Here is a 23810-nt window from a genome sequence, read left to right on the forward strand (position 1 = left end):
GTACCCAATGGAAACACCAAAATTTTCTTTCTATCTTCCTGCATGCTATATGAGTAATTTTATTCAGAACATTCAAACTAATTTTCTTTCCCATTTTAGTTTTATCATTAATGGACAAAAACACTGCCACTTCACACTGCTGTCAGGCAGCAGCAAAATTGCATACACTAGTAATGTCAGTAGACAGATAAAAAGTGTCAAATTACTCCAAGATCGAGAGACGACATACTGCAACTACCAGAGCCAGTTACCTTCACAATATAGTTTACAATTTCTGTAAGATAAATAAATTTCCCCACCATTAAAATATATCACAGTGCACTTTCTTTTAACTATCTACTTATGTATAACAGTTCAAAATTTCTGCAGTAGTTTACTTTCACCACTTGTTCTATAACCCCTCATATTATAAAGTACTCTGAACAATTGTAATTAAATCCAAACTGTCCATACCCACACCCTCAGAATGAAAATTATGAATTAGCAACCAAAAGTAACTACACAAACCATAGATGGACACTGGAACAAAAAAAAACCATGGAACACAGGCACGATCATTCGTATTTATTGAAATAAATGCCAACAGATCTCACAATACAATTCACACCATTTATTATAATAGAAATACTACATCAAGAAAGAAAACTTAGTACAAATCATACCTTCAATGTCACGTTTGATCCGCGACGCGTTCTAAAAGACCGATACGGGAAGCCTTAACAGCGAGTTCCCGGGTCGTCTCGGCAACTGTTTTGAATATTTCCGACGGTGCAAAGCCCATCACAATGAGAGGAAATCCATGGTGAAGGTGCAATGGGATAAAATGGTGAAGAGAAGAGGTTTTTAAGGAATGTGAAAACACACAGAAGTGAGATGATATACAGTCTTTTTTTAAAAAAAAGATACAACTTTATCACCACACCAACCATGTTAAAATGTAATGAAAACAATTCACACGAGACAGGATGAACAACATTTTTTACACAGAAATGTCCTACGATTATTTTATTACGGCAGATATGAAGCTTGAACCATGCCGATTGTCACAACGTGACTTACAACTAAGACACATCTAATGTCTCCTGCACGAATCTTGTCTACCACTAATCCAATGAGTCTTTCTTATATAAAAGCAAATTTATATTTTTATAGACCAAACACACACTACTCATTGTCAAGAAAATTAAAGTTACACATATAGCAGTTGCTAATGAGTGAAGTTAGTTTGTTCTGCTGCAGAAGTCCGCCCGAGAGCAGACGAGCGAAACGAACAAAAGGGGGAGCGCCGTCTGCCACGTCCCGCCGCGCCACACGAATCCGTCTTCACGTTCGTTCCAAGGCTTCCCGTACGAGCGAGCAATCACCCGACCGACGGCATTATACGGCGACGGACTGCATCTTAATACGGTGCATATCGGCGAGGCGGCGAAGCTCCACGAATGGCCGGTCTAACACAAAACAAAGTCACAATTAGCGCGACCGGCTCTCCAATACCGCCGAGCTCTACAAGAGAAATACAACTCGCAAAACTGCCAAGTCGGCAGAGAATCGTATTCACGATTACTACTGCCCCCACATGGGACAGAAATAAAAAGGGATAAAATTATATACTACAATGAACAACGAATGCCCAAACTGTTAGCTAAAGCACAGACTGTTATGCTCAAAAATAAAGCAAACAATATTTGGAAAAGGATACCAGGTATAAACTCGCACAACATAAAGTGCACACAATTCAATCATTCATCATAAAATGCAAATGACAGGTGTATTTGAGGACAACTCCAAAACCACAAAATTCTGTTAAATAACCTGTCTCAAATTACACCAAAAGGAAAATTTGCAAATGATAAATATTACAGAGGCTAATCTAAATAATACAGCCTAAAAAAAATACTGAGAAGATGAGAATCAAAAATAATTTCCTTTTGAAATCCAGATAAAAATGCACTAAGGAGTAAAACAAGATTAGTAACATTTAAACCTGAACCAGGACTAGACAGTAGGATAGAATGCGGACTACCTCTCATGACCAGAACATAGGAGATAAAAGACACTATTAGTTAGCTACTACATATGTGGATTGCCACCCCATCTCCTCTCTTTAGTTTGGATTTTACCTAACACATTCTACCCTCCCTGGCAAGTGTTAATTCTAGGAAGATTAGTTGTATTTTAAATAATTTCCAAGTAAAATTTTATTTTAGTATGCAGTTTTGTTTGTCAAAAATTTCATAATATTGAACACGGTGATAAACATTATTAATTATATCTTACTGCCTACGAGTGCACGAAACTATCACTTGTCTGCTAAGTTGTCATTTAAGCATGGATCACGAGAATGAGCGGACTTATCACTCACAGTTAAGCATTAATTAGCGGTAATAAATCTTAATTTAAAAGCATGCTCTGATGCTATTCGTCTTGTAATAACATGAGTTGTGTAGGGTTACATTTAAGGAAAAAAAAACACTGGTTTGGTCTTGGTACAAGTGGTAAGTAAATAATTAACACATTCCTTCTATAATAATTTTACAGTTAAGAAACATAGGCTAGGTTATCCGTACCAAATGCATGCAATTAAACAGAATTGAATGACCCGCAGCCACCAACGTAGAACTTAAAACATTTGAAAACACTAATAATATGCTGTAATTTTTAGTATCATTATAATTAATTCCTCTTACAAAAGAGTATTCTTAATCTTCTTATAAAACGCCACCAAAAAACTTAAAATCGCACATGGATAAGCAGAGTTGTTCTACTTCTATCAACAAAATAAAGTGGTTTCACAACTTGTGAGAAAGCAAAAATATTTTTTACATTCATCACTGAAAAGCCAACATGTTATGAAGGATACTACTGCAGGTACGCAATAAATACGTCTACATTTTGTGCTATGATGATTTTGAATTTTTCCTTAGTAACTTAGTCAAGAGGGGAAAAAGGTTTTCACTGAAAAATCACTAACATTATTGCTAAGTATTCAGTATCATATTAAAAAACTATTTGGTATAAATGTAAAGGCAGCTAAAAAAAAATTATATATTTATTATATTTTTAATTTGGAAACATTACATTTAAAACAAGGTATATGAAGCTGTAGCCAAAATTCAACATGCTAAGAAAGTCTATGATATTTATGTGTGTTATCAGATATTGCATTTCTGGGCCTAGAATATTGCCTACTATGACATGCCAGCTGATTTAAAGAAACTTAATGGTGCATTAAGTTTAGCAAATTTTCAAAGCGACATTTAATGTATCAAATTGTTGAGTTGTTCAAGATTATCTGAAACACAGAATTAATCTCTTATATTTCAAAACCAAATTAAACAAAATGCTTCTTTTGAATGATTCGCAGGAGGGGAAGGCACCTACCTGCCTACATTAAAACTAACCAACCCCACCCGGCATGCTTAAAATCAGTCTATCAGAAGTTTTTCAATATGATGCTGAAAGCTGTTTGTACCATTTGAATACAGGAATGGGCTTGTCATGTTCATTCATGTTTATATCTCTAATGCCATTATCATGACTCTTTATACCCTTTTCATTTATAGACGTATCTGAGACTTTTCCCCCCATTTACGCCTTTTTCTACAGTTCCTTCTAGCCATAGCTTTTGGAGTTATCTATTGTTTACTTTTTAGCAATTATGATGATTTTACAGTCACTGTGAATTGGTTAGTATGGCATTGTGAATGATGTATTTTTTAAAACTTACAATGAATAGTTTATAAAATATTTTAAAGGTTTGAATGTAATGCATAAAATTTAATTTGAAGTGTGTAATGTTAGAACAAGTCGCATTTCTTGCCCACCACCCTTTAAAAAAATTACTTAGAATGGTTTACTACTTTTTACAACCAGAAATTTTATATTGTTACGTTTTCTGGTATGATTTAAGTAATAGCTGTTTTCCTATTTCATAATTTTTTGTATGCTAGTATTATGCTTTCATGAGCATAATTTACATTCATGTTTTTTTCACATTTCTCATGATTTGCTTACTTTATCTAGGCAAAGCCATTTAAAGTTAATTTTTATCAAATTTTTGCTTGCTCAAGTAGTTTTTTATGACGTTCACGTATTTTGTTATTATTTGCAGTTCTTTTGTTTCTGTCTGAGGCAGGCTGATAATCTTAGAAAGAAAGAGAGAGAGAGAGAGAGAGAGCAAAAGACAGTTTGATAAGCATGGGAAAAACTGGTGATTTAGTGCCGTTGCTGTGTGTCAATATAGACAGACATTTTGAGTGATTTTGTAGTTAGTTGAAAAAAAATATCACGTGAACACCCTTTGTTATTCCTCAGGAAGAAGGGTGGCCATGTTAGTTGGCACAAAGTTAAATAATAACATAGCAAATTGAAGTAAATTTTGCATCTTCAGTCCAGGCGCCACAGATTTATAACCATTTTGGGACATTTTATTTAGAATTCTTTGACTGCAATAGTCCATGTTAAGTCCATAACAAAACTTTTGTTTTTAGTTATTGTTCCAAGGACAGAGTCCTTAACTTGTACCGTGAGTTCATGTGAAACAATGGGATTTTAATATCAGTAATAAATTTTTGATATACTAGACATTCCTGTACCATTTAACAATAAATTGCTTTCTCAAAACAACAAACCTTTTAAGTAATGCTGTGTGTACAATCTGGAACATTGTTGTGGTCAGAAGATGGAAGCTATTGTAGCTAGTATGAATTTTCAGTAAGGCAACCAATTGTAAGTTACCGTGTTATTACATGATCGTCACACATTTTATAATCAAATCAAGCTTGAAAAGTAGGGGTGTAAGTTTTATGCGAAAAAAAACATTTGTTGAGGTTAAGTTATTCATGAAAACAAAACCTATTCATGGAAAGTATGTTTAGTTAAGAACTAGAGTATATAAAAGCACACCAAACAATTTAAATTAATAACTCCTGCAACAAAAACATATTTTGTTCAACTTTAAATAGAAAAACGTAAACCGTGGCTGAACGTAAGCCAGAGCTATCACATAACTATCACCATAGTTAGGGATGGTGATTTTTCGTTTTCGCGAAATAGATGCGAAAATATGCTAAATTATATTTTTTCCGCTATAAAATGTGAAATCTAGACTATTCCGAGATAAATGCGAAATCAAGGTAAAAAACGTAGATACATCTTCACTCTACAATATTTATTTACAGATTGTATTTCGTTTCAGTTCAGTATCAAAAGAAACCATCATTTTATGGCGTATTCAGCACAAATATCTTATTGTCACGTCATTCACAATACTATTGATGGCCATCCGTGCCTCGCGATTGTAAACAAAGCAAAGAACAACTAACTGGAAGATTGTCCGTAATCTTGCAGAGTTCAAGTTTTTAGGCCACCATATTGCGACATCTCTGCTTCGCCACGCTAACAATTGTAAGTCCCATTTTCTGGCTGTGTTTCACGTGAAAGCCGCGTTCTTGTGTAGTCTGTGGAAGGTGGTGTGTTTACAAATACGTGCATACTCGTGAATGTGTTTTATACTGTTATTTCTCGTGGTAAAAATGGGACGAAACGTAATTTCCATTCGCAATCGCATAAATGAATACAAAAGTGAACAGTTCTACGAAAGTGATACAAATATTTTAATGTGCAATTTATGTAATCGCCGTCTGGAGTGGAAGAAAAAAAGATGTACATACTTGAAAAGCACATTAAATCTCAGGGACATCAGGCTGCAAAAAAAAAAAAAAAAAAAGATTCACCGAGAAATCAGATTTTAAAAAAAGTCTGTAAAACGGCAAGCAACGGTTTCTGGCATGATCGAAAACCAAAATAAGGCGAAAATTGAAAAAAACGAAAACAAAATTGAAAAAAAAAAAAAAAAACTAGTTTCAATAACATTATATTATTTGTGCACTCTACATCAACTATGGCCATGAACACGGCTAAAAAATATTGTAATTTTAAGTATTCAATTTATTGCACTCATAAGTGCTAAAAAGTTGTTTGGAAACCTGCCAAGATTGGCTATCTTTGTAGTTGAGCTAGATCTTTATTTCTGTGGTTGTTAATAATTAATGTGTATTATTTAATGCTTTTTAAAAATAAACTTATCTTCAGTAATGTAAAATGAGAGAATTGGCTAAATCTTGTTTTTAAAAATGCTACAAAATGCTAAATTTCAAATTCAAAATGCTAAATGTTATTATTTTAAATGCTATAAATTACCATCTCTAACCATAGTACACACTAACCACGAAAGAGTGCAGGCTATCAATAGTAGTTTACTCAGCAAAAAAAGAGCGTGCTTTGCATGCAATCGGTGAGATATTGATGTTCAACTATGTGTGCACACTCTAGACTGGCATCAACATAACCAAACATGAATATTGCTAACTAGCGCTAGCTACTTTTTTATACGCGATACACAGTGGCAATGAAGACGAACAGTTAAAGGTTATAACAATTGAAAACATCTTTAAAAGAAAATTTTCACATCGTACAAATTCACATTCTGTTAATTAATTAAGCAATAATATCCCAAATAATAATAGTTCAACTTTAAAATACACCTGTGATACGGGGAAAAATTAATTTATATCTTATTGAGGAAATTACAAGACAAAAACATTTAAACATATTGGATGGGAAATAAGTTTTACTGTAATTGTAATTCCTGAATTTTTCCATTACAACTACCACACTGCCTGATAGCAACTTAAAAACCATTTGCTGTTCACGGTGCTTTATCTAGTTATTTTTACTACCTGCACAAAGCACTTGGAATCTAACAGCGGGACCAAAAACATTATATGACTATTATGCAAGAATTTTTGTCCCAAATCTTAATGCTATAAATTAATGGTGCAAAAGTTTATGCAAGTACAGCGAATATGTGAACACCATGTCTGTTTCCGCTGTATTCCTAGCATCAGTTTTAATTTTGTCATTATGTGTGAAATTATAATAAAAGTATTAATGTGCATTTCAGTCAAATGCTAAACAGATCATTAATGCCACACCAACATGTGGTTTGTCATACAGCATGTCTTTAAAGTCCACTAAGGTTTTAAAAAAATTGTCGCTTGAAAACTAAATGATCTAGCTACATGCAGTAATTGGTGTGAATGTTTTAAGGATTCTTTCAACAAATTCATCGCTCACTTATGGTTGGCCAATTATTTTGTGATCATGGACGCTACCAGTTTCCAAGAAATGTCACTGCCAGTCTCTAAAACACAGTCACTGGAATGTTACTCATTAAACTGTTTGCGACAAAATTAGTCATGTTTAGATGACTGATTTTGTTTCTAAAAGCCCAGCCATACAAAATGCACATTCAGAATTTTGCAATTTCACAAATAATGGCAATTAGACAGAAACTCATCTCATCTTTTTGGTGGGTAAAAAAAAAACCTTTCCAGTTTTCCTTCAATTTTCTTCAAACAGCAAGTGGCTGCCTCAATTAGATTTTTCCACTATAAATTTTTGTTGCTATGTACCTATAAATAAGGAGATATGTTCCCGGTTTTACAGGAAAAACTTGGATTCCAGCACCAACTCCCCAGGATTGCGCAGATAACAATGCAAGTATGTCAACCTTTATGCCAGCATCTTTTGCAAAACTTACTTAAACTGTGGACTAGTTGTTTAACTTTCATTTTCCCTACACAGTAATTCACATTTAATCAACCTAGAACTGAATTTTACTGCATACCATGTCAATTTCTGAATATACCTATATATTAGTTATTTTCACTAACGTTATAATTTGAAAGTCTAGTAAGGGATCAAGCATTGTCAAGTCTAACTGAAAAATCTCCTGATCAGCCCACAAAATCTGGCAAAATTCCATTAAACTGTATAGCAGAGAATTTTTTTTGTTGCTACCTATAAATAAACAAAACGGGAAAAATAAATAATTGAATGACCAATATTCAATACCGTGTTTCAGCACATAATCATCACACTGTTATTTTAGGCCGTCAAAATTTGGAAAGAAAAAATTCTCGCAAAAATGTTGCATGATGTTTATGGTTCCACTTTTAGATCCCGAGCACCACTATGTGTACGTAGTTTTCCCGAATAAAACTACGTATTTTGAAGTTGAACTCTAATATTCATTCGGATATTACTGCTTACTTATTTAATTAACAAAAATATGGAGATGTCTGATGAGTAAAGTTTTTTTATAAAGAAGTTTTCAAATGTTATAACCTTTATCTATTCATCTTCATTGCCACTGTGTACCACATATAAAAATGTAGCCAGCGCTAGTTAGCATTCATGCTTGGTTATGTTGATTCATGTATAGTGTGTGTGCACGTAGATGAATATTGATAGCCTGCACTCTTTAATAGTGGGTATTGCAGCGATAGTTGTGCATTAATTCCGCCGTACGTTATGGCCAGGTTTTAGTTTTTCTATTTAAAGTTGAAAAAAATGTTTTCGTTGCAATTTAAATTGTTTGGCGTGCTTTTGTATAACCTACCTTTTACTTTCTTTTCCACATTTTCAATTTCCATTAATAGGTTTTGTTTTTATATCTTCACCTAAAAAAATGTTTTTCGCTGAAAAATCGCACCCCTGCTTATCAAACTTAATCTTAGTAGGTATAAAATGTGCATTGATTATGCGATAAAACACAGTAGATGTATGAAATAAATAATTTGCATATATTTCAAATAACAAAACGAAATGGTATCACAATTAAGTATCCCTACTTAAAACAACGGAAAAATCTCCACTAAAATGCAAGTTGCTGAAGTAATGAAAAAGTCAACATTAATTCTACTAAAAAAATTCCTCCAGAAAATAAGAATACCTACTCAACTGAACACACAAAGCGATAAACCAACCTTGACACTATGTTAACACTCACACAAAGATTCACGCAAAAAAAAAATGGATGTGGAACAAACGTGCCCCGTGGCGAAGGGCAAAGCATGCACCGTTTATGCAACCCCCTCGCAGGAGATCCAATCCGGCTTACCTTCTGTCGTCAAAACTGTCCCTGCTGAAATCTTCATACATGCGACTGAAACAAACAAGAACCGCACGTGTAAACCCCGCCACATCCGCCAGTGACCGCTCCCCCAGGCTCACCACGCAACACGAGCCCTCACCTGAACCGGCTGGGAGGCACCCCGGACGACGTGGGCGACCGCCGGCTGAAGATGCCGTAGTCGGAGCCAGCGCGGTCGAAGCCCCCCTCGCGCATCGACCCGGCCGAGCGCAGCCCGATGGGCGGGGGCGGGGGGAGGGGCTCGCGCCTGGGGGGAAGGGGCGGCGGGAGGAACTCCCTGCCCCTCAGGGAGGGGCCCAGGTCGCGCGGCGGCAGAGGGGGGAAGCGACGCTCGAACAGCTCTCGCGATTCATCAAACCTGCTCCTGTCGTAGAAGTCTCCGTAGAAGCCCTCCTGTAACACACAACACGTTTATCATAATTAGCATATGCACACCACCAGCTTCTGCCCTCCTCATGGTACAATCCCACTACAATAGTTTCATTAAATGATCAAACTACTTAGTTATAACTACCATTTCAAAAACTATCCCAAATTTCTGGCATACCTGCCACATGGGTAAAAGAATATTTTTGAAAATGCTAAAGTTAATTACTACACACTTCGAATGAAAACTGTAAAACTTGAAAAACCTATATTGCTGCAACCTTCTCCATTTTCTAAACTCCACATACAGCAATTTGGCATTCAGACCATTTACTAACAACTAACCAATAAACTAACTAAACATGGCCAGCAAAAGGAAAAAAAACTCTGTCCTTACACCAAATCTGCCCAACATCCTGTCCCGGAGGAAAGGTGGCGGCGGGGGAGGAGGGTACGGCTCACGCCCAAACATCCTCTCCCGGAAGCCATTTCTGTCCGGGCCCCCCAGACCGGCCTTCGGACACTCCTTGGACCAGTGACCGCCCCTGCCACACCTGCGAGCGCACACACACATTTTCACTCGTACGGCACAGCAATTTTTCATTTCTTTTATACGAACTGCTGCTCCAAAGGTAATTGTCATCGCACCTGTAGCACTGCTCGGGGTCGCCCATGCCCGGCCGCTGGCGGACTCTGCTGGTAGACACCTGCACCTTCATCGGCTGGCCGTCAATCATGAAGCCGTTCAGCTCTTTGATGGCCTCGTTCACCTTGTCAGTGCTTTCAATGTGCTGCAACATATCACCCTTCTCAACAAAAACTGCACTAAATATATGCAAAAATAATGCAATTTGTCTATTTTATACAGGCATTTCGCACACAAACATATTTTTAATGTAACTCTATTAAATTTTTGTCAGGAGAATCATGTGTGTAATACAAATCTGTAAGCAATCTGATATTAATGCATTTACTGTACACCTAAATAATACACACACACACACATTATATATATATATATATTATAAATAAGAGAGTTTTAGTCGTCATACATGTAGCTTCCTTACATACAAAAGCTAGCCTATGGTTTATAATAAAAAAGAACACAAATGCTTAAATTAGGACATCCTTTAACTTTCATAAGTAATTACCAATAGCCTGTTTTAAATTATTTGTAGCCAGGTAGATGATAATTCGTAAATGCTTTTCAATTAAGAACTTGTAGCTGCTACTCCAACTACCACTTACTAGATATTGGCTTAATAACTTACCACAAAGCCATAATTCTTCACTATGTCACATTCCATCACTGTGCCAAACTTGGCAAAAAGTGCACGAACTTGAGGGGCCTTTGTGTTTTCAGTGAGATTGCCAACAAAAATTTTTGTGGTGGGAGTTTGGGGTGCCTTGCGATTGGTCGCAGCTTCTACTTTGATCGCCTGCCCATGTACCAGGTATCCATTGAGGTTCGTTATCGCTTCTCTGCCGGCATCGTCATTCTCCATGTGCTGTGGACAACCAGAAAACCCAAAATAAAATGCTTTCAATTTAGTAATGTCTAGTTTCTTTTAACTTTTTATTACTGTACATTCATATAACTTGTTTCATAAATTAATAAATGTTCACAAACATAAAAACTTACCACAAAACCAAAGTTCTTCACAACATCACACTCTACGACTTTGCCATATTTTTCAAACAATGGCTTGATATCAGCTGATGTGGTCTTATCAGCCAAGTTTCCAACAAAAACCTTAAAGGTCCCAGCACTGCTGAAGCCTGGCATCTTGGATGTACCTAGAAAAAAAATGTTAAAAATTCTAGCACTAAAATTTTCCATTAAAAAAATCAGTTACTATGGTAAATATGTAGTTGGGCGGTATTTGAGAAAAAAAAATGTTAAAAATCCAAAAATACTTTTATTATATGCTCTTTAACTTCCTCTTTCATCAAACCCGGCGGAGATAAGATATTCCAAATACTTTACCTGGTTTTCCCTGATCTGATTATAAATTTTCCTGACCCTGACACTGCACTGTTACAGTATGTCACATTTAAAATTTAATCAGCGTTATATTTTAAATTGTGATTATTCAACATACAAATGAGTGAACAGACTAAAACTAATTTTATTCAAGGTAGGACACTATAAATGTGATATGTAACAACTCACTGAGAGTAAAAACATTATGAGATTATGTATATAATCTAATTGATTGTAGCAGACAGTAATGTCACCAAAAAAAGTCACAGTTATTCTATATGAGAGCCACTTTTCCTTAAAAATTATAACAAAAATTATTTTTTTTTTTTTACTTTCTGACATGTTTTCTAAAAGGACATTGTATTACCACAAGTAGTATACCAGTAATTGAACTTTGGAAGTGTGGTTATGTTAGGTTAGGTACGTTAAACAAGAGTAAAACTGTGGAAATGGTTGGTTAGGTTAGCTGCATCAAAAATACTTAAGTGTTGCTGGTTGTTTAGGTAAGGTTACCTACATTAGATATACACCAATCCCTCACGTGGCACGTCATAAGATTGCGTGAATTAATTTAGCGCTAGGTATGTTAATTTTACTACCCCAGACTTGAATAGCACGTATGTAAATTTCAGTTAGCACAAAATCGCCACAGGCTTTGTTTTGGCCACCATACTGTTAAAACAACTCTATGTCTCTCTCACTCGGATTGTAGTTTCCCAGTCCGTCGACAGCAGCAAATGGAGCTGATGGCAGGGTGATGAGCAGTCTATATATACCTCTAGATCGTTGACCTAGCCTTACTACTGCCACATCTTATATTTTAGTTCAAACACATACTTTGTTTTCAAGACATTAACTAGATGTCACTATCTCTCTCTCCAAATCAATTTATGAATGATACACCTTTCCTTTTGTCGTCTCTGGCCTGTGCCTGTTTCTTGTTGTGCACACTGGTTTTGTTATGTTTATGGTATATAAACTCACAGTGAGGAAGTAAATATCTAATACCTAAACTAATAATTTGCAAAGATAGCCTGCATGGGAAGCTGAACCGCAATTTTGCGGTAAGTTTATAAATATATCTATAGCCCGACCAGAAAAATAAAAACCTCACCACACTCATACAATGAAACAAGCATGAAGAATGTAAATGTGGCGCCCCTGCAATGTTTTTATTTTTCTGATATGGCTGTGTTTTTTGTTTACAAAATTAAATTCTTAGTTCATATAATTTTGGTAATACTCAGATATAGTGGCTTTTTAAAACGGAAAGAAAAAATTTGAAAACATGGTTTCCACATGCCAAAGGAATGGTTTTGTAATTCCTACTAGTTTGTGAAAAAATTAAGTTTTTATATCTTACATTACAATATCTGTGCTTTTACAATGCTGCCACCATTCATTGTTCACCTACGAAAAATAAGAACATATGTTATTCATAAACTTGAGACATTTATGAATTAACCCTGAAAGGAAGGTTTGTTATAAAAAATAACTGTTCACAACTTACATTACTATACTCGCATATTCACGCTATCCGACAATTGTATACCCGTACTGGTTTTTTAAAATTTCTTTTGGAGAACTTTAGTCAATGTAAATTTTGTTGTGATATTGTGATAAAATTTGTTTAAATTAATTGCAATAGTAAGGAATTTTTAATGCTTATATTTTATGTTTGTTAATTTATTACATTAAGTAATTGTATTACAAAATGTTTTGTTACATTGCATTTAAGGAACATACTATTTTGAGTCTAAAAGGAGGCAAAAATTTGAATAGAATTGTTAACCTCATTCATTTTCTGTGAGGAATACAAGCTGAGCAATGACGTGGCTTGCACATTGAATTTTGCAGTATTTCCAAGAAAGGTAAATATGTAGTTGAGCGGTATTTGCGAAAAAAAAATGTTAAAAATCCGAAAATACCTTTATTAGATGCTCTTCGACTTCCTCTTTTCATTAAAAGCGGCGGAGGTAAGAAATTCCAAATACTTTAGGAGATATCAAATTTTTAAATTTCATCAAATGTAGTTGAGCGGTATTAACGAAAAAAAATGTTAAAAGTCCGAAAATACTTTTATTAGATGCTCTTCAACTTCCTCTTTTCATTAAAAGCGGCGGAGATAAGAAATTCCAAATACTTTAGGAGATATCGCCGTTCTTATTTTGCATACAAGACCTGTGTTTATCATTCGATCGCCGCCATTTTTTTATTTTGCAGTGTGTTTGTGAATGCCTAATTAATGAAAATGGTCGATTAGGTCAGGTCAGTTACATTATAAATACTTTGAAACTAAGCGTACATTAAAAATAATATGAAATTATTTCAATGGTTCTTTAGTTTTAAAGTATTTATAATGTAACTGACCTGACCTAACAAACCGGGACAAAGGATGAACAGTAACAACTCACGTAATTTTTTTTTGTTACTTATTACTTGCGCAACAATAAAAAATAAGACTTTAAAATTAGAAACTTTAAAAACTCGCCTAAGTTGGAGGCAGTAATTAAACACCGTTTTAAAACAATAAATAACTAAATAATCACGTACTGGTTCATTTGAATTTTGGCCTATCACGATCAATAACGTGACATCATTATCCAATAAAAAAAAATACTCGTAAACAAGAAACAATGCGGAATGCCACATGAATGCACTGGTATAATTGTGATGAAATTTAAAAATTCGATATCTTCTAAAGTATTTGGAATTTCTTATCTCCGCCGCTTTTAATGAAAAGAGGAAGTTGAAGAATATCTACTAAATGTATTTTCGGATTTTTAACATTTTTTTTCGCAAATACCGCTCAACTACATATGATGAAATTTAAAAATTTGATATCTCCTAAAGTATTTGGAATTTCTTACCTCCGCCGCTTTTAATGAAAAGAGGAAGTTAAAGTGCATAGAATAAAAGTATTTTCGGATTTTTAATTTTTTTCCCCGCAAATACCGCCTAACTACATATTTACCCCAAGAAATTCTTAAATTACAGCCATCATATATTCTGTGTTTGATATGGCTGGTGTTTCATTTATCTCAGTTTATACCTGAATCATCCTGATGGCATGATTCTGTTGGCCTGATCATGTGGTACAAAATGCTTGCAGTTTTAATATAGTACATCGAAAGATCCTGATGACATGATCCTATGGACTTGATCATGGTACAGGATGCATGCTGTTTTAGTTCAGTATGTCTTAAAATCCTGCACATGAAAGAAATTGCAAAATAACACAGAATGATTGTAGGTTGAAAAAAAATTCTCTATTTCGACTTACAATAGTGTATTTTTAATTTGCCATAGTTGGCCACAGTTGTGCTAAACAGATACATAATAGCAGGTAAACAATGAATGGCGGCGGCATTTTGAAAACAAATGTATTGTAATGTAAGCTTTAAAGCTTTGAACTGTTATTTTTCAAGAAACCTGTAGGAATTATGAAACCATCCCTTCAGGGTAAATTTAGAGGCATGAGTAATGTGAGAAAACCATGTTTTCAGATTTTTCTTCTTTCAGTTTTAATAGCCCCTTTATATGAGTATTAACATAATCATAGACTGAGACATAGACTATCTCCTCCGGCCCCCTACTCCACTCAGCTAAAGGCATAGATAGGTAGGGTAGGCTTAAGATATTTGGGGAAAAGTTGCCGAAATGCTATCATTTTGGGGAAATTACGATATCTCTCTCTCTCTCTGGATACTCTACTTCGAGGTAGTGTTAGAAAGGTCACAGGGTATCTGTGCAATGTAGGAAAAAGAAAACAATGATTCATATGAAAATGCATACTCTTAACTCAAGAGGCATGACAATTTGCCGCCTACGCTCAGGTACACAATGACATCCGACACTAAATCGTCGCTATTTACAGATATCTACTCTACTTTAAGAAAAAATATATATTCACGCCAGTTCTCCGTACATACGCAATGGAAGTACCGTTCAAAAACTTTTAACTTGGTAAATATCTAACCTGGCACGTAAAATGGCGGCACGTTTTCGAGAATTAAAATTAAGACAAGCATTTCAAATAAACTTTACCAAAGGTCCAAACACCACTATCCCGCAATTTCAGTCAAGCTACACTTATGTTCACAATAATGTTTTGTTTTTTAGAGGACCAATCTTTCAAATATGTAAAAATTCGTACCCAGGATGAGTTACTGAGTTGACCATAACTCTAAATGCCTAGCAATAATTACAATAAACCTACATTCCCGCTGTCTTACATGCGGTTTGCACAAACGTAGATCGGACATTACCTGAAAATGATTTAGTAAAACAAAATACTTACCACAATCCTTAAAATTTGATGCAAAAAACGTCGGGCTTACTGATACCAAATACACCACAACGCCAACACGACAAAATGGCTGTTTTAGGAAATCACCGGGTAGATGGCGAAGCAGTTAGTACTATTGCAATCATGGCGTGTGTTAGTGAAAATAAATTATGATTTCATACATATTTTAAACTTTATTGAGCTTAATTTTATTAAATTGTATGCAAGATTGACGATTTTCAATAAACTAAACAGGGCTTCGTCAAAAAATTAATACATTTAACTCGAACTATTTTCATCGCGCACTAAGCGTCCTACCGACAAAAGACCATCGTTCTTGTTCAAGGTCAACACGTTTTACGAATACCGACCTAACGAAACTCACCAATTGGGAGAGAGATCATAAACCCAGGTTCAATTATTCTACGTGCGAATAAATGTCAAATTCAATAAAAAACTATTGCGTTAGGAATTGGAAAAAAACAAACTATATTATGAAGTTGAAATGTTTTCAAAGAACTTCAAAGTGCTAAATTTCGAACAATCTGTTAACATAGCGAAAACAAAAATACTCAAACGTTACGGCGGTATCATAGAAAACAGAGGGAGATATTGAAGGTTATCTGGCATAAAGTAGCGATACAGAAACGAAAATACTTCTAACTTTTAAAAGCTTAATTTACCTCCGGCGTGCGTTCCTGTAAGGGGGTGGGCGACCTTTCCCTTCAACCCAACAAAAAAAAAAACTATACACATATATAAATAGGATTTTAAAAAATTAAATCATTACATGTGAAATTTTGTACTTACAGCAAAATGTAGAAGATTGGTTGAAATAAATTTATTTCTTTATTTTCCATGAATCCCACATGCAGTATTTCGAAACTGTAGTAGGTATATAATTTTGTAGTAGTGTTTATGTTATACATAAATATTTTATCACAAATGACTCTAGGTTGATTTGAAATATTAAAGACAGTAGTTAATGATATTAAAGCATGATTCGGCATTACCAAAAAATATTAATTTTTATTGATTATGTATAGTATGTATTTGCAATCAATAACTGTAAATTTAAAAAAATATATATTATATACGAAATTACTTACCATCTAAAAGTGCACTATAGTGTATGTTCTCAATTTATTTGGTCCTTTTATGAATATTTCAATACCAGATTTTTTATATATTTTAAAAGTGTAATCCTATTATTTCCCACTACATTTTTAGGATGTAAGTTTTAAATTATAAAAAAAAAAAATTTGGATAAGTTTGGCAAACATTAGTTTGTAATCTAATAATTACCGTGTTAATTATTAGCGCGTCTAGGGCGCACAAATAATTATCGTGTTAATTATTAGCGCGTCTAGGGCGCACAGATTGAATTTGATTCTGAGGATAAAATTTCCGGTCCAGTTTATTAAAACATATGACATCTAGATAATTTTACTTCCACTATCTGGAGTACATATAAGTTTTTGAAGTGAAACTTCTTTAGGTGAGATGGGAGTAAAATTTCAAGGCCAAATTTTAATGCAACGTTTTCATTAATCACTGTTGTGAAACTTTTTTTTTCCTAACCTAACTTAAAGCTGAGTGCGGGAGAGGTCTGGGCAGGGAAGACTCTAAGTGCGTCTCAGGCCAAAGCCTAAACCACGCAGGAGAGGTAGTATGCATCATGTGCTAGGAGGGGATTGGCCAGCCATGGCATCATTTCTGCTATGACTAACTCCCCTCACTGACTATCCTAGATTAAAACTCGGTAAGTTGGTCCCAGGTAAAACCTGCATAGACACAGGAAAAACCCTGGGCACAGACATGCGGGATGCAAAAATTTCATGCATTAATAACAAGCAGGTTAGTTACAGGAAACAGAAGGATGGTTACGGTAGAAGAGTTGGACGGAGTAATTTCAGATGTGAAAAGGACGAAAAATATGCTGCGGACGGTGCAGAGAACTTGTCTGGCCCTGATGTCTTGAGCTGGCTCCACATGGTGGCGTGCGGCTGAGGTTGAACCCTGCCGTGCTGCAGGGATAGGCGGGTCACACCGGTAGGAATTCACCTACGACTGACACCATCAGACTTGCTAGCATCTAGTAAGGAGTATTTGGGCAGAGGTCAACAAATTGGATTTGATCTTATTGTCATCACGGGCCATATTCGCAAGAAAATGATGTTATTTCAAATACGTATTGTTTTTATTCTTTTTATAAGTCAGTATTGTTAAACAGTATCATAAGAGTATTGTTTTAGCTTTAAAACTAAATATTTTTGAAGTGAATCTTCGTTGGGCACAATGAGAGTAAAATTTCAATGTATCAAAACAAAACAAAGAGAGCACTTATGAGTCCAGGTTTTATTTGCCAAAGAAGTTTCATTTCCATCACGTATACCAAATTACACACACACTTTTTTTTCCAACCATCTGTTGTTAGAAACATTAAGGGTTTGACCGAGAAAACAGAAAGATTATAATAAACATTGGATTTGCGTTGTGACATGCCACTAAAATATAAGTCTGATTTAAATATAGCAACGTTGCAAAGTTTTAACAGGTTTCATTGAATTTAATAAATTTTGGAATGCGTTGCTACCTGTATAAACAACTTATGGATATAGAACCCAAACTACCTAATTGCGCTAACGAGGTAATGACTTTTAATACTTACTTTACAAGTGATCATTGCACGACTCCTGAAAATTTTGTTTCTTGAACTAAATTATATCTGCTACATTCTGTGAACTGATACATTATAAAGAATAAAAGTGATTAGAGTGACTTTAGCCTATTTTATTAAGTATTAAACAACAATACTGCAACTGATTGAGTAATTTTTGTGGAAATCTGGTGGGGTCAATAAAGTAGTCTCTTCTATCCAATTAGCTAGCCTTAGCATAACTAATCTTTGTATTATGCTGAATATTAATGTGGTTTATTGAGTAAGTGGTAATAAATATTTTTAACAGCTAGACTATTTTCACAGAAACCAAAATATTAGATGGCACAAATAACTTACAGCGAGGGTGTAAATCCTGAGGGGTCCGGGCCCCCCGGGAATCAAAAAGCCTCTCGCTGACGGGGTCCCGCTTGCACTTGCTAAATCATAACTGTGAAATGTGAGTGACACACGTTATCCCATGGACCCCCGTGGGAATCCTACAGATTTTTAACTATGACTTACAGTAGATTCTGTCAATAAATTTGTGTACTGCAAAAGCCAAATTTATTTGTGCTTTTTAAGAGGAATATCTCATGTGTGTATTTGAAAGGTTTATTGTGTACTGTTTGAACTGTTGAAATAGGTGCATACAAAAGTGTTTACAGTGGATTATCATTCGTTCAAGTACTTTGCTTACAAATAAATCATGTGTTTAAAACATACTTTGGACAATTAACATACATATCACCAATTGAGATCAACCTGTTTGCAAAGATATTACTACCACCCACAATATATCCATGAATACCATAATAAGATATTTTATTTTATTCTTGATGCTATTTTACAAAGCCACATTTAAAATTAAATATTCAGTACTCAACACTGTACGTTACGGTATAGTCAACCTACTGCAGAGAAATTAACAAACTTGCATTGGGAAAGTTAACAATATATAACGACATAAAGCTGTACGTCTGCAACCTGAAGCCGAACTACAGAATTGGTAACCAACTAAAAACCAACACAACCAGCCTCCAGTACATTATGTATAGCCAGCTTTTCAGGATGGTTAGAATTTTAATGTTGTGTATGATGTACATTAGAAAATTTGTTTTCTTAGGGAAAGATGTTTTTAATATTGTCTGCCTTAAATGTGTATACACACAAACACACACACACACAAAAGGGTACGAAGGGTAAGCAAATACAAATTTCAAATCATAAAACATTTTCATATAAAAATGCTGTTATTATGCAAACAAATACAAAATAACATACACTTAAAAAATAATTATAGAGTATTGACATAGTTATTAATATGAAAAATAAACTTTTTTCATGTGATAAATAAAATAACTTTTTAACAAAGCTTGATGTTTAATGAAGTGTATAACATTATTAAAGTTCACTGAACATTGTTCTCGTACAATCAGTAAATATTACAATTTTAAATAAATATTATATGACACTTTCGACTATAAGAAAATGAGAACAATGCTAGCAAAATGCAACTCATGTCTGCTACTGCAACATTTCAGAAACAACTAACAGCTACGTTGAGGCACCACAAGAACAGCACCCAAACTAAAGTTGAAGACACACCTTTCAAATTTCCCTGATGTACAAACATTCACAGATGCTTATCGAACAAGGCAGCATTGGTGAGATGAGTATTATGACTATAGGTATGTGAAAATAGCAATTCAAATATATGGATAACTTTCTGTTAACTTCTCTAATATGCTAAATTTGGACACGTACCAACACAATTCAACTTTTTTGTTAGTTTAATAAGATCAAGTGTTTACAATACATTAATCATAGGGGTGTGCGAAGCCAAATTTTCTTTTTAATTCGAACCAAAGTCAAAGAAGAATCTGTCTGCCAAAAATGAAGGTCTATTTTGTTACATAAAGAAAATTCCATAGATAAAACTTATGAGTGATAGATGTTATCTGCATATTGCACACAAACAAGAAAAACGAGGGAAACATTTAAGAATTTAATCAACTGACACTGCTCGTAAATACAAAAAAAAAAAAATTGTAAAAACCAGAATAACTCATGTAACGGTAAGATTAACTTGTGTAACTACATATGAAAAATGAACAAATTACTATTATTACCTAAATAGCACCCTGAATACAGGCTCCTGTGCAAAATCTGAAACACTAAGCCAAGAATTTTGATTTTTCTCTAAACAGTCTTAAACTTTGGTATGAAGAATCCTGCTGTCTCTCCCAATTTATGTATTGTATATAAAGCTAAAATAAAGAATTTTTAAGTGTTAAATGTACTGAGTAGAATCTAACTCATCTATATATTTATTGTGCAATTGCAGTTTAATTTTAACCCTAGAAAGATGACCAACATAGTTGTGCAAGGATTCCCTTTTTTAATAATACCCCAGAAGAGGCATCTCTTTGAAATAGAAAGATAATAATGAATTAAATCTGGTATTAGACTAATTCTGATCTTAAAAAATCTGGAATCTTCTCAAATTTGCTATAAAATGTTTTAAAGTTAAATTGCTTTATAATCCAAAATACCACAAAATTCTCTTTACACATACACATACAGTACCTCCTATGAGCTTGCAATGCAGGTATGTAGTGAAAGTTTAGATTCTTGGCTACAATTTCCTAAAACTGCAATGCAGCATTTAAATAGATAAATGCGTAAGTTAACCTACCATAGCCCTAGTATATAATTTAAAACTTTTGATATAACTGATTTTGAAACACATTCCCATGCTAAAGATGTTCAAACTGAAAGAACATTAAAATATTTAGGGGCAGCTTAAAAGGAAAACATATCATTAGCTGTATGTACGGACATACATAGTATTATTTTCCTTTCAGATCATCTCAGCATTACAAGAATGACAGAAATTTATACCTGAAACTCGACATGTCTCAGCAACAATTAAGTAAATCTAGCATATTTCAGTTTTAATATTTTTTCTGCATATTTATTATAATGATATAGGATATATAAGCTGCTGTATTTTCTCAAAAACTTAATACAGAGATACATATTTATACAATAATTTTTCCCTAAATAATTTAAGATAGACAGGAAAATTTGTTTTAACCATGTTAAAGACAATTAGTAATATATGAAAAACAGTATGTATTAAGCACTCTATATTTCATCTCATAGAACATACAACTTATAACTTATAAGGGTTTAAAGAATTTTCTCCAATAAACTTATTACTATGATAACCAAGGCAGTGTGTAGTACAACTTTTCATTCCCTCAACATAATCACAAATGATAATATCAATTCATCATAGTGGTTGCATATTAAGGCTATGGAACAATTTATTTTATATATATACCAAAAAATTATTTAAAATCGTGAGAAGACTGATAAAAATTAAATTAAAAATAAACATAACACATCACTAATCCTTGCATCATAAACACAATAATTGCAGACATCTCAAAGGTACATATGCATATGAATAAGTTAAAACAATTGTGTGTTTTCAAAGAAATTTAGTTGGAACTATAAAATGTTCGTGTTGTACAGATTTCAGTGGAGAAAATAAGACCACTGTATTACATGTGTTAGGAGGCCTGTGTATCAGTTTTATAATAATAAAATTCAAATATACAGATTTCAAAATATTCTCAAATATGAAAATAAAATTTGAATTTTAAATTGGGAGAACATTTTTGTTTCAACATAAATACTGAAACCCAGTACACTTAAAAAATTTTTTTTGTAATAGTTGCAAGCTTTTCACTGTTCACTTATTTTCAAATTAAAAAATTTCCAAAAGAAAAATTATCCCACGGTTTGATCTTTAGCCATCCTGCTTTTCAATGTGTGTATGTAAAATTCAACTACGAAAAGTTCCATAAGGCCCACTAATATATTTATTTATATTGTGTATTTATTCATTAATATTGTACAACGATTTAATTTTAACCTCAATGTTGTTACTTACACAAGGTGATACTCAACAGCTTCACTACACTTGGAATATAATAAAATATTTGTTATTTCAAAAAGAATATCTTGACTACAAATACTGAATTATTCCTTTTGATATTTGAATATTCGCAGAGGCCTGTCTGTTATAAATACTAAAACATCTTAAGTAACAAAAACTAGCATTTAAAATACACAAAACATTAACCATCTGCTCAAAGAAGGTTGGTTGTCTCTAATTCTGCCATAAACACAGTCACACAGAAGCTAGTCAGATATATATTCTTCCACATGTTGTTCCAACCTAGTCATTTTTGAACTAAACTTTACTTCACATTATTTTTTTCTTCTAATCATCTTTACTATAATTTCAGTTTGGTTGTTTCGTTTAGTAGTCAAAGCAGTTCTCAGTTCGGTTCTTAGCAAGCCAGGACAAAGTTGCTTATTTTATCAACTTGAATACTCTGAATAAATTCATTCACTTATTTAGGAATCAATGTAGTTTTTTTTTGTTTTGGTTTTATTATTCTAATCTGCCTTCACACAAATTTGTAATTTCTGCATGCTCAACACACTGTACTATATATTACATTTCAGATAACAATGCATAATGTAAAATCATCAAAATGTACATGATTCAATAAAAAAAAATTAAAGAAAATTTTTCCCTATAACCACAGCATGTTTGGATTAAAATTATGAAAAAATACTTACTTACTTACAGGCATGCAAATATATTTAACTTAAAATATAAGAAATAAAATATTGCTCATGAAATCAATTTAGGGGTTGGCCAAGTCCCCCTTTTTTATTAATTAAAATTATTAGTACACATTATTAAATAATTATTTTACTTATAAAAAACATAACTGTTCAGTAAAGAAATGTCCATGCAGACCAGCCCGCAAGAAAATAAAACTCCTAAATTGTATTTTATAGGTAATAACAACTTTCAAGTTAAGTTTCAAAGTTTTAACATGCTAAAACTTGGGCAAAAAATGCTGCTAATCTTTTGAAAAATATGTATTATCGTATTATCAAATTTTTAGTACAGCTAAAAACATAAATGTTAAAAATACTAATAATAAAATTACACTGCACCTTTTTTTTACAAAACAGTAAATTCTAAGACATTTGAAATATCTTTTGACAAAATAAAATTAGTTACAAACATTTAAAACTATTTTTTTATTTTATTATTTGAGCTGATGGTGTCATGTGGCAATGATATCAGGATATAAAATAGTATTAGTTATCTTAGACAAGATTTTATACTAGCAGTTCAATCAATTTTTTTAAAATAAAAATTAATGTTATTGATTATATTTTTAATACCATTTTCACCAAAATAGTTTTATTTTAATTATAAATAAAACTTTATTTGTTGAAAAAATTGTAATATAAGTGTGTGTAAGTATCAGTAGGCATGTGCGAATATTTGAATTTTTGAATATGAATAGTTTATTAGTCATATCATTCAACCTCGAAAACTAATTTAAAAATTTTAAATTTTTTACGTATAATTATTATAGCTGATTTAACCTAACCAACCTTTCACTTTAGTATT

At 33.4% G+C, this 23810-nt stretch overlaps 1 protein-coding gene across 1 annotated transcript; it reads right to left on the reverse strand.

Moving 5' to 3' along the window:
- Positions 1–543: 543 nt before the first annotated feature.
- Positions 544–16297, reverse strand: LOC134543134 (RNA-binding protein lark). The gene is made up of 8 exons (XM_063387975.1): positions 15649–16297; positions 11007–11161; positions 10636–10872; positions 10013–10155; positions 9762–9918; positions 9099–9391; positions 8966–9010; positions 544–1448 (listed from the first exon to the last, which is right to left on the reverse strand). The coding sequence occupies exons 2-8, from the start codon at positions 11148–11150 to the stop codon at positions 1400–1402; spliced, it is 1068 nt and encodes a 355-aa protein (XP_063244045.1). The 5' UTR covers positions 11151–11161; positions 15649–16297; the 3' UTR covers positions 544–1399.
- Positions 16298–23810: the final 7513 nt, after the last annotated feature.

This window comes from Bacillus rossius (genome assembly GCF_032445375.1).
Source record: "Bacillus rossius redtenbacheri isolate Brsri chromosome 9 unlocalized genomic scaffold, Brsri_v3 Brsri_v3_scf9_2, whole genome shotgun sequence".
In the NCBI taxonomy this organism is placed as follows: Eukaryota; Metazoa; Arthropoda; class Insecta; order Phasmatodea; family Bacillidae; genus Bacillus; species Bacillus rossius.

What these genes read in the sequence shown, in the direction of transcription:
- LOC134543134 (XM_063387975.1), bottom strand. Translation starts at nt 11,150, where the DNA reads ATGCCAGGCTTCAGCAGTGCTGGGACCTTTAAGGTTTTTGTTGGAAAC. An exon ending in TGAAGAATTATGGCTTTGTG is followed by an intron (nt 10,156 to 10,635) that starts GTAAGTTATTAA and finishes GATATGTTGCAG; the next exon opens with CACATTGAAAGCACTGACAA. An exon ending in GACAGTTTTGACGACAGAAG is followed by an intron (nt 1,449 to 8,965) that starts GTAAGCCGGATT and finishes GTTTTGTGTTAG; the next exon opens with ACCGGCCATTCGTGGAGCTT.